Source organism: Penicillium cataractarum (genome assembly GCF_028827025.1).
Source record: "Penicillium cataractarum strain IBT 29864 chromosome Unknown utg000008l, whole genome shotgun sequence".
Lineage (NCBI taxonomy): Eukaryota > Fungi > Ascomycota > Eurotiomycetes > Eurotiales > Aspergillaceae > Penicillium > Penicillium cataractarum.
Window position 1 is genome coordinate 26,359 of NW_026622744.1, and position 12,361 is coordinate 38,719.

General features: G+C 45.3%; 1 protein-coding gene across 1 annotated transcript; it reads left to right on the forward strand.

The window, feature by feature from the left end:
* Nucleotides 1-3,109: 3,109 nt before the first annotated feature.
* N7496_009128 (uncharacterized protein) lies at nucleotides 3,110-4,922 on the forward strand (the record flags this gene model as incomplete). The annotated part of the gene is made up of 3 exons (XM_056702042.1): nucleotides 3,110-3,221; nucleotides 3,287-4,167; nucleotides 4,218-4,922. The coding sequence occupies 3 exons, from the start codon at nucleotides 3,110-3,112 to the stop codon at nucleotides 4,920-4,922; spliced, it is 1,698 nt and encodes a 565-aa protein (XP_056551042.1).
* Nucleotides 4,923-12,361: the final 7,439 nt, after the last annotated feature.

Sequence of the window (12,361 nt, forward strand, 5' to 3'; positions counted from 1 at the left end):
CCGATAGCTTCGCCGTCTACTGCTAGCTTGTTTTCCATCACTGTTCGCCAGGATGGCCACTCCGAAGAGCTCCCTGCAAACATCGCTGGGTCCGGTAGTCGTGGCCGAGGGCGTTGTATAGCTATCCCTGTTCTATCCTGCGTGACCTCGGTTTCGATTCGAGAGGGATTCGGCGGTGTTTTGCTAGGGATTGATATGTTCTGGAGTAATGCCTCAAGTTTTTCGATCCGTTCGTCTTGCGCGGTGTTCCGTTCGTTCTGTGCTGTGGTAGCACTCTCGTATACGGCGTGGCTCTGGGCGATTTGCTGCATTAATGTCTGAGCCCAACTAGGGGGACTAGACGATTCGCTATTTCTTGCCATTCTCTGCCGTGTGTAGCGGTTTATTCGTGCGTTCTTCGTTTCTCAATCGGCTTCGCGTCGAGGGTCCTATGGGTAGCGACCGGTACCGTTTCGGTTGCTATTCGCTTATATTCCGTTCCAATGTTCCAATGTGCCTAGGAATTGAGATCTTCTAGGGCTTTCCAATACGTCTCGAGCACTAAGGCCTTATACGCGAGGGTTCCGTTCCGTTGTGTGGCCGTCACTGAATCGCCGGGGATTCAGGGGTGTTTCCAATGAGCGCCTAGGTCGTCTTCCTAGGGCTTTCTAATAACCAGTGGTACTTCTAGGTGTAGAAGGAAGCTTTTTGTATGTGAGGGGCTGAAGTAAGACTTAATTCAATCTAACTAGGCCAACATGCTGTTTACAAAAAGCTTAGGGAAGAAAGGTTCGTCCCGCGTGTTCTCCATGTCAACATGCCAAGGTTCCGTGATACACGTGACCAATATCGGGCAACAGCCCGTGACAATACCCTGGTCTAATGGCTGGTAAATCGAGGTCGCGTTTGGTGGTAAAAAAACGACTTTAATATTAGACGGCGGTAGCGTATATTTAAGCGTAGAGAGATGCGCACTAAAGTTATCGAGTAATAGCACGACTCGTCTTTGTGTGCTAATATACCTATAAAATAAGCGGAACCATTCTTGTATAATATTACCGCGTATCTATACGTTCTTGTTCTATCGCCAGATATATCTAAGTGCTAGGATATTAAGTTTTCGTAGAGCACGAGGTATCTTCGCAGTGCCTATTAACCATAGAGGCATTCGATCTGAACTAGTAGTATTAGTCGTTACTACGAGAGTAATCCTAGTCTTGTCTTTTTTATAACTAGGACTATCCTTACTCGATAGACCCCTATTTAGCATTCGACGCCAGAATAGACCTATTTTATCTATATTATAGACATCGTTTAGCTAATATTAGTCGTAGATAGCCCGAATAGCTTCTATGTCGGAATATATCGAAGCCGGAACCGATACAGATTCGCTATAGGAGGTATAATATCGGATCGAATGGCGCTGTTTAAACCGTGATAGCCACCCTTCAGAGAAAAGTGGCGGGTCGAGATCTTTATACTGGGGTATTTTCTTCTAATATTCGACGGCTTTGCTCTGAATTAATGGGCCTGTTATAGGAAAACCGGCATTCTCGTGACGCTACTACTAGATATATAGGGCCTTATCTAATAGAGGCCACCGAGATGCTAACGGGCGTTTATTCTGACTAGCTAAACTAGTATTAAGGTACTCGTATTTGGATGAAAGAATCTTGGAGACGGTCGCACGGTTGATATAACGATTAAATTGAGATAAAAACCACTTAGCGTATTCTCTCTGAGTAGGTTTAGGGCGTGTCTCCGATACATAGATACGTAATACTTTTTTCTGAGCATCGGATATACCTTTGTTGGGTTGTTTTGGTATAGCTAGTTTAGCTGAAAGAGCGACCGAAGAAGGGGTGGAAGGGTTGGAAGGGGAAAAATCCTGCATTCTGATTGGTCGGTTTATATGACTAAGCAAAAATTGAAGAGAATTTTGTGTGCCAGACAAAAAGGTGTGCCGGTTGGCCTCTTATATATGGGAAAACTCTAAGAAGTGGGTCTATCCAACAGATTTTGGTGCCTAATAAAAATGTGTGCCTAACCTGGGAGTGCCGAAAACGGGAGTTTACTGTATTCTGCCGACGGAACTCCGGCGGCTTTGTAGCCAGGTTAATATTGTCCTTTACAGAAGAGCCAATAGGGAGCTAAATCCAGACTATAGATAAGAGATAGATTTAGCCGACGCTCAGAGTACCGTCTTGCTCATGGATGCCCCTGTCTTACTCCTCCCCTTTCATGCCGACTGTCTGTAATTAGCGTAACTATCTTGGAGCGCTAAGGTAATGTCATTACTGAAAGATAGTCAATTTCATTTGCGGTTCCATATCCAAAAAAAAAAAAAAAAAAAAAAAAAAAACGAAAGGTTTATCTAAATACAGGCCACACTAATAGGATCTCGTTTGAAGTGACACCAGGGCTGACCTAACCCGTGCCGAAAGCTGATCGCTTCATTGCCTCCGTCTCGTGGCCAGATAAAGATTTGCTTTGAGGTCTTGTACCAGCATTTTCGCAGCTCAATCCATAGCCAGATTAGAGCGTTATAATGTCAGCTGTCATAGTCATAGAGCTAGCAACTTTGAATAAACCAAGAAAATCCCTCAATCTACTGAACATATTGTTTCCACTAATCGCACATTCGGTTCACCAAACCTATCTGTCGCCTAGCTTACTAGAATGATATCTATTTTTTCGTCTTCAATTCCAGACCTTCTCCGCACGAATGGACCTCGGGATCGCGCTATTTACATGAACTGATAAATGGCAATTAAAAATTGCTCGCTAAGGCTACCTCGCTCGACTAGCGTAGAATTTCCCCACTTAAGGCCCTTCAAAGCTTCACTAACAGTAGTCTCCCCACAGCAATTCAGGTAGCGGCTATCTGTACATATCGACCTCGGTGATAATAGATGCTTGAGATTTGCGACAAACTCCGTGTTAGCCGAGAAGCTTTAAATAGTTCTTCCATGGCACGAAAGTGAGTGAGTGTAGTTAGAAAAATAACCTTACGCACAGAATGAGGGCTTTTTTCGCCGAGTCCTTGTTGTTTGGTTTGTCCTTTCTTCACCTGATTACCGCATTGCCATCAGCGGATGGAAGGAAAAGACAGTCTGAGCGTAGTGGAGCCATGGAGGTTGTCCAGGCTCAAGTTCCACCCCGCAAAAACTATGATAATCCTAGCTGCACTCAGACCATTTTCAACCATGTCTTTGCAAGTAGCTATGGTTTACCTTATGTGGGTAAGCAGCTGATGCTTTCATTGATAATTTGATTCCCTTGTAACTTTCATGGCTTTTCCTTTTAGGTACATACACCCCACCTAAAGACTGTGATTTTACTACGACTATTTTCAATATCTCTATAACATCATCTGGTCGCCAGTATGATCGTCTTGCTCTGCTTTTCTTTGGAGACATTGAGATCTGGAGAACTTCTACTGCCATGCCTGGTGGTTATGACATTTACTGGAATTACCAGAAAGATCTGACTATCTTTGACACTTTGATTCGAGAAGAACAGAAGGTGATTTTCGATCTCGACAATGTCTACTCAGACCTATACACCGGTGCGTTCAACGTCACATTAGAAGCGATGTACTTCAATGATCGGTATGAAGATCTCGATCCAGCAAATCTGGTATATCCTATATCGGCCTTAGCTTCCTCACGGAATATCTCATCTGTCATGACCCTTCCAGATGACGACGGAACTGTTTCTATTACTTTCCCAAAGAATATCAGGTCTGCAGTCGTGTCTATTCTTGCTTCAGGGAATGGTAATGAGGAATTTTGGTACACAAATGTTCCGTCTGAATTCACAAACACATTTCCAGATAACCCAGGGTGGTTATATGGCTATAGTCCATTCCGTGAGATTCAGTTACTTATTGATGGAAATCTTGCTGGTGTATTATGGCCCTTCCCCATCCTCTTCACAGGTGGCGTTGACCCCGGTCTGTGGAGACCCATCGCAGGTATCGATGCATACGACTTGCCGACATTTGAAATAGACGTTACTCCTTGGCTCCCACTGCTCTGTGATGGCAATACCCACACATTTAGCCTCAGGGCTTCTGGCTATGACAGCTCTACCGCAAGCCATCTTGGAACTGTTGGAGAAGATTGGTATGTTACTGGGTCCGTTTTTGTCTGGCTTGACAAAGAAGGCAAGCAAACCACGGGAAGCGTACGTCAAAAATCTTTCATTTAGATGGTTACTATGCTAAAATAATACAGGCCGTTGAAATTGATGCCCCCGAGGTGTTGTTCTCGTTTTCCCCTGACCTCACCACTACAACCACCAACGGAATAACGACAAATGAGTCTTTCTATTTCTCCCTCACGGCCGGCCGAGAACTCTCCATTTCTTCCACAATCCGCACATCCACAGGTTTGAAATTGGCTTCATGGACACAATCTTTATCCTTTTCAAATATCCAAAATATGACCTCAGGGGCTTACAACCAATCGCTTGCCATGACATCTACTGGAAGTTTTGTCAACTCCTTCTCGGAACTCACCAATACCTACCATTATCCCCTGAATCTTTTCAGCGCCTATATTATTGCCCCTACCGTCGCTACCCTCTCCTCAGTCTATACCTTGATTGATCGGAGCCAGATCAAATCGGGTCTCAACACTCTATCCTACCTTACTGGCACCGCAATTGGAGTGGAGAATTTGGAGACAAGGCAGAATGCATCAAGCATGTATTACTGGAATGCGACCATTGTCGAAGGGACCAGTGCTGATTCCGGTATTACTCAGCAGTGGTATACATTTGCAGGAAAACCTGGTAACTTGGAACATGGTGTGAGCGATTTCTCACGGACATTGAAGGAAGTTAATGATTATATGGTCGTTGACCATGAAACCTGGAAGACGATGGCGATTCCCAAAACAGATCCACTTCCAGTTGTCAATGGAGAGCCTACTGTCTGATACAGCCTGGTGGGGAGATGTCGGAAAATGGACCGATCTTCTCGAAGTTCCTGGCAATAAAAGTATCAACTCGCCCCTTCTTAAGCCCTGCCAAGACCAAATTTTGCGGAACCTACCCCCTGTTGGGCTGGAATAGCTCTAGGTACCATAAGATCATATAATCAGCCTTAGGCCATGTAATCTGAAGGTGTGAAATATTGCATTCAGTATGGTGTTTGGGGTGTCCCGTGTAACTAGGTGTCCCGTTATGTGGGAATGACGCTAACGACCACCCACGTTTGTAACCCCTTTCACTCCGCTCCGTTTCATGGCATTCAACATAGCTCTCCCAATAACCGAACGGGGCCCTGCCAAGGACTGTGACCATTTCTTGGAGATGTCCTCCGTAGTCTCTATCACCTCGTATTAGCCCACTCGATTGAACTAAAGTAATGTATGGTGTGCTAATCACTACTATATTAGGTTACTTTCAAGCCTCGAAACCGTATTTAGAGACGGTCCTATCTAACTTCGCCGCACAGACTGTAGATCGCTATTAGCACAACTCGACGGGAGTGGGGAATATAGCATGGTTTATAAAATGATCATGAAGCATGGCGTAGCTCACACCAATTTTCTCTCTTTGCTCTCCCATATTATTCACATTGTTACGATTCGTAGATACGGAAAGTCTTGCGAACGAACTGGCGAGAAGTGTTTATATGGGAGTTGCCGAAAAGGGAGGGCCCTATAAAGGCAATCCCTTTAGGTGGATTAGAATCTTCCTTCTCTTCTTCTTTCTCTAGATTTAGTTACCTCGTTTAAACAGTACCGAATTGATTTATAATCTTTTCGCTTGACCGTAATATACAACTAAATCTCACCCTTTATCTTTCCTTCTAGTCACTAGCTAAGCGAAGAGACGCGTACATACGTGCTCTCTAGCTACCTAGTGACTACACCACTTAACCGAACGAACCTACAAAGAACCGTTACACCAAGATAACTAGTAACGTGACCGAACGCCCCCGCCGTGGTGGCAGAAGATCCCTAACCCTCGATGAGTAGCCCGACGCTGAGAAGATCGAGGTGACCGATACCGACGAGCTAATCCGTTAGATCCAGAAAGACCCCGAGACCGTATGGAAGGTCTTATACAACCGCATAAAGGATATCGAAGACCTGAAAGGCTAGATTACTACCCTAACCGCCGACCACCAAGAAGAGATCGTCGACCTCCGTGAGTAGATTGTCTTAATGACCGAACGAGAGGATTCCGTTACCCGTAACTAGCAGGTGGAGGAGGAGTACGCCCGAATACGAACTAAAACTAAAACCCTCCGGAAGGAGCGTGATAGCCTATTAACCGTGATAAATATAATACGAACCAACGATAACCGTGTGTTACGAGAAGCCTCGGTGACCCCTTCTACTGCTAGTAACAGGAAGTCGACCAAGATACCTAATCCTCCTATATTTAACGACGGAAAGGATATAAAGTTCAAGGATTAGAAGACCGAGATAAAGCGTAAGCTTCTATTAAACGAGGACCACTATCTAACTTCTACCCACTAGCTCGCGTACGTGAGTAGTCGCTACGAAGGAAAGGCACTCCGATATATTAACCCCCGAATATAAGAAGACGCTACCGCCGCGTACCGAACTACGTAGGACGTTTTCGACTACCTACAGAGTGTCTTCCACGACCCGAACTATTAGCAAGTTACCCGTGACGATTACCTCGCCCTAAAGATAGAGCCTAAGCAGGATTTCGGTAATTTCCTAGCCGAATTTACCTACCTTACGGAGGAGGCCGAACAGCCTATAGATCTTCGAAAGCGTGATCTATACCGGAAGCTTCCTACCCTCCTCTAGAACTAGGTAATAATTAATATAGATTAAGTGTCAACATGTGGATGTTGTGGGGTCACATGATGAAGGACCCACTCATATAACCCCTCTCTACATATAGATCTTCTTCTATAAAGATCTAACAGATTGATCCTCAACGATCTCGCATATGATTGCCTACCTAAGCAAGAGACTCTCAACACTCTGATTCTGTTGATTTATCATGTGACCTTTTGCTATGTTTCTTGTGATATAAATACTGCTATGTTACCTAGTTAAATTGAATTAAGTTTATCATCCTTTGTGATCTCTCTTCTAGATCAGTGGTACTCTTCCATAATCGTGGTACTTCTCCTTCATAGAAGTGCGCACGACCGATAGACTCATAACCGTGTATTCAGACACTATATTGAGTATTTACCAATCCTTATGCACACTATCGTCTTGTGTGTATAACCACGACTTTATGGTCACCGCCTAGAGTCCGACAGTTATGAGCCCGACGCCTCTGCTCTAAACATTTAACCAATTCAATTCAATCTTCTTTTACTTTACTCTCACATCGCTTCACTTCCCACACAGAAGCGATGGATTCAACCACGCAACAAGCCACCTGGCTTCACTACCCACTAAAATCTCACGCACACTGGGTTCCATGGATCACTGCGGTCAAAGACCACGCACTAGCTAATAATGTGTGGAAATATGCCGATCCGGACCAATCCGCACCGATTACCCCGCCTCAGGAACCAGTTAAACCACAGATATCTGATGTGATCAGAAACCCTACCAACACATACACATCTAATCTTCCTGAACAGCCACTCAGGCTCATCGACCTTACGTCTGACCAATTAGCTATCTATAAGATACTACTAAGTGAATACGAATCGTCAAGATCAGACTACTTTCGCTACCTACGATCCATTGAATCTCTCAAGCAAGGTATTCGATCCTCTCTCACACCAGAAGGACGTCAAATCGTCAATGGCCTATCAGCACACGAAGCTATAGTGAAACTACGTGCTACCTTTGCCCTATCCGACCAATCGAAGAATCGTCAAATCCTACGCGATTGGGATGAGCTAAAACGACAAGCTCCACCAACCAAACTGTCTCAACTACCTACATGGGGTCAGAAGTGGATAATCAACCAATCAGAAGGCGAGAAAGCACGAATTGCCTACTTCCAAGAACCTCTCTCGCCAGTATACGATTTCCTAGAGACTATCCAACCTAGTGACCAGGGCTTCTACACCTTCTGGTACAATACAATCCTACAGGGTCTAAAGAGACCTACCCTGACCGAACTGGTTAATCAATTCGTCGATCAATACCGACCACCTACCACACCAATCAGCAGTGGTAGAAGACGACCTATCGCACATACGACCTACCAAGGACGTCAACCTGACGAATCAGACGAAGAAGGACCTACACAATCAACCAGAAGAAGGAAGTGCCCCTGTGGGGGTATACCTAACTCTGGTAACCACGATTTTGAGACGTGTCGCTATGTGAATCCTAAGGCAAGACCTAGGGGGTGGCAACCTGACCCAGAGGTCCAAGAGCGATTTGAAAAGCGATGCGATGAATCTAGAGGATTCAAGATAGCCTATCAACGTGCAATTCGACGTTACCAACCGGCTAATTCAACCAATTCGACTAATTCGACCAATTCGACCAATTCGACCAATTCGACCAATTCGACCAATTCGACTAATTCGACTAATTCGACTACTAGAGACGCTTTCTCTACCTATATACCAAAACAACAGGTTAAGACTCTCTTTCGAGAGGAAGATGGTGTTGCGATGAGCACAATCAGGATTCCTACCAAGAAGAACGACACCTGGTGCTATGATACCGGAGCATCAATTCATGTCACGAATAATAGGGACCTACTGTCAAACTATAGGCCCGTTGTGTCCTCTGTCATGGTTGGAAACACCGAAACCACTATCCTTGGTTATGGTGAACTGTCCGTCAAACCATCAGAATCTCTAGATGGAACCACTTTCCCTTTGAAACAAGTTGCCTATTGTCCTGGATTCCACATCAACCTAATCTCTGCAGAGAGAGCTGCTAGCGCAGGCATCTATCTGAATGGCAAGGATTGCCTACTAGAAGAGAAGGACGGAAGACCTATCTGCAAGCTTAACGCGAAATCAGGCATCTACCTAATTCGATGGGACAATTCAACCACTGACCGACCTACTGCCAACCACGCTCATGTTTCACCGACCTCTCACTTATCTCTTACTTCTGTCTCACACGATCAAGTTACACCTATCACTGAGCAATTCAGCAAGGTTGCCCTATCTTCTTCACACACCAAGAAGCAGCTAGATGGGACAGTCGACCTATGGCATAGACGACTAGGACACGTTAGCAAGGACGTCCTATCTCATCTACCAGAGCACTCATCAGGCATCACCATCAAAGATATATCTTCGCCTATCAACCACTGCGAGACATGCAAACTAGCTAATTCGCATCGTCAAATCTCTCGACGACCTATGCAGTACAATCGCCCTTTCGAATCTCTGCATTGGGATCTTATACACTTCGAACCATCCTTAGGCAGAACGACCTACCTATCTCACTCTGTGGACCCTATCACTAAATACCAACTGGCAGAAGATCTATCTACCAAGACCGATTCGACCCAATCTCTCTGCGACCAGATCGATTTCGTACAACACCAATTCAACCTACGCGTCCTCACTATCCATTCAGATGACGAGAGATCTCTATCTGAATTCTTCGATCAAGAAGCACAATCACGTGGTATCTATCTAGAAACCACACCGCCCTACCAACCTGACCAAAACGGCTACGCTGAGCGTTATGGCGCATTGATTTCAAAGATGGCTAGGCAGATGATTATCGATTCAAACCTACCAAGCTATCTCTGGCATGAAGCAGCTAGAACTGCCGTCTATATTCAAAACCGCCTACCTCACCGCACACTAAACTGGCAATCTCCACACGAAGCGCTTGCTACCTACCTCGGTGAAAACGCACCACATTGGCTACAGGCAAAGCCAGATCTCTCACACATTCGAATCTTTGGATGTAAAGCTTATGTACGCATTACTAAGCTACCTAGACTAGCTAAGCTAGCACCACGTGCTGCTATCGGCTATCTAGTAGGTTATGAAGCCTATAACATCTGGCGCATCTGGATACCTACCAAACGACGTGTAATTCGTGCACGAGACGTCCAATTCAACGAGGAAGAATCCTACAATCCTTCGCTACCCAACCAACGCATTCAAATCTATGAGGAAACCAATCTATCTCAACAGATTGATACCCTTGACGAGGAGGAGATCAATCAAATCCTCGAAAATATAGATATCCCATTCAACCTCAACCAACCGGTGCAGCAAGATCTCGGGGGTGGAAGTAGTAGTAGTCCTACTATCAATATCGATCATGCCACACCCATACCAACAGACGAAATCCTCGGAGATCAACCAATCACACCGCCGCTTGAACCGAAATCAGACGAATCGATGAGTTCTAGCCAATCAGAACCAGAGGATATAGTCCCTTTCGTCTTAATTGACAACACAAACTTCGACCCTTCTGGATATGAACCTCTTCATATACCAACTAAACGCCCACGTTCTGACTCTGACACCGATAACGAAAGTGAGAGAAAACGCCCTCACGTATCCCTCACAACCTATATCCAAGCTTTCTCATCCAATCAACATCAACAACCAAAGATTGCGATCTCATCAATTCCTCCGCCACCACCTAGCTACCACCAATTAGCTAGTCATCCTTTCGAAAGCCAATTCCGACAAGCTATGCGAATCGAATTCAATAAGCTTCTGGACATGCATGCATTCGAACCTATCAACAAAGACCTCATCAGCTTTACACACCAATCGAATTGCAAAGGTCTAAACCAATCGGATTGCCCACGCCACCAGCTCATACCAATGAGATGGGTCTTTGCCTATAAATCTGACGAATCAGGATACCTCACACGCTTCAAAGCGCGTCTATGCGTACGCGGAGATACACAGACACCAGACGAACTAGAAGACCCACGTACTAGTACGCTTGCTGCTAGGACCTTTCGCACGCTTATAGCAATCATCACGCATTTTGACCTAGAGACCTTTCAGATGGATGCCGTCAACGCTTTCCTAAACAGTGATCTCAAAGAGGAAGTGTACTGCCGATACCCACCAGGACTAGGACGAAAGTCAATGGTCCTACGCCTACATAAGGCAGTATATGGTCTTCGAATCGCTGGTAAGAGATGGGAAGACGACGTGAAAGAGATGCTTCTCTCACTAGGCTTCAAAAGCTGTCCTGAAGACCCTGCGCTTTACACTGATAATCGCATGGTTATTATGGTGTTTGTTGACGATTTCCTGGCCGCCTACCATCGAAGTGAGAGATTACACGCTCACCAGATAAAGCAACTTCTCTCACAGCGCTTTGAGATGAAGGACTGTGGTGAACTTACCCAATTCATCGGTATTCGAATTATACGCGACCGACAGCGACGAAAGACCTGGCTAAACCAATCAGCCTACATTGAGAAGATCGCTGCTAAATTTAACCTCCTAGGCAGGAAACCGCCTAATACACCACTAGTCAGCAATCAACGTCTTGATCCGATCACTGGTCAAATCAACCAATCAACCGTTAAACTATACCAGCAGAAGTGTGGTTCGACCCTTTTCCCTGCTGTGTGGACTAGACCAGACACCGCTTTCGCCAATCAGCTACTAGCTAAATCTCTCACACGCTGCGATGAGAAGCACCTAGCTGCTGTTGACCACCTGATTTCCTACCTATACGGGACGAAAGACCTAGCTATCTGCTTTGGTGGCAGCCAATCAGATTGCCAGATCTTCACTGCTTCGTCCGATGCAAGCTTTGCCGATCATCTTGATAGGAAGTCATCAGAAGGTTTCATCTTCTCATTGTTTGGTGGTCCAATCGAGTGGAAATCTCGCAGGCAGAAGACGATCACCACATCTACCACAGAGGCTGAATTGCTAGCTGTCTCACACGCAGCTAAGCAGCTATACTGGGTTAAACGCCTATTCGAATTCATCGAATTCAACACTGAACAGCAAGAAGTGTTGAATTGCGATAACAAGCAAACCGTTGACCTATTAAATCGCGAGAAATCAGTCTTTCAGACCAAACTTCGTCACGTGGATATCAACCGCCTATGGATTCGTCAAGAGGTGCAGGCAAAGCGCCTATCTGTCCAATGGGTCAAAACCACCGACATGCCCGCAGACGGTCTTACTAAGTGCCTACCTAGGCAGAAGCATGTCGAATTCATCAAACAACTGGGCATGGAGATACCACCTCCTAGCTAGTCATTCTCTCTTCTCTCATTCAGTTCTCACTTTGCTCTTATTCTTATCACACATCGAGAACTGAGGGGGTGTGTCAACATGTGGATGTTGTGGGGTCACATGATGAAGGACCCACTCATATAACCCCTCTCTACATATAGATCTTCTTCTATAAAGATCTAACAGATTGATCCTCAACGATCTCGCATATGATTGCCTACCTAAGCAAGAGACTCTCAACACTCTGATTCTGTTGATTTATCATGT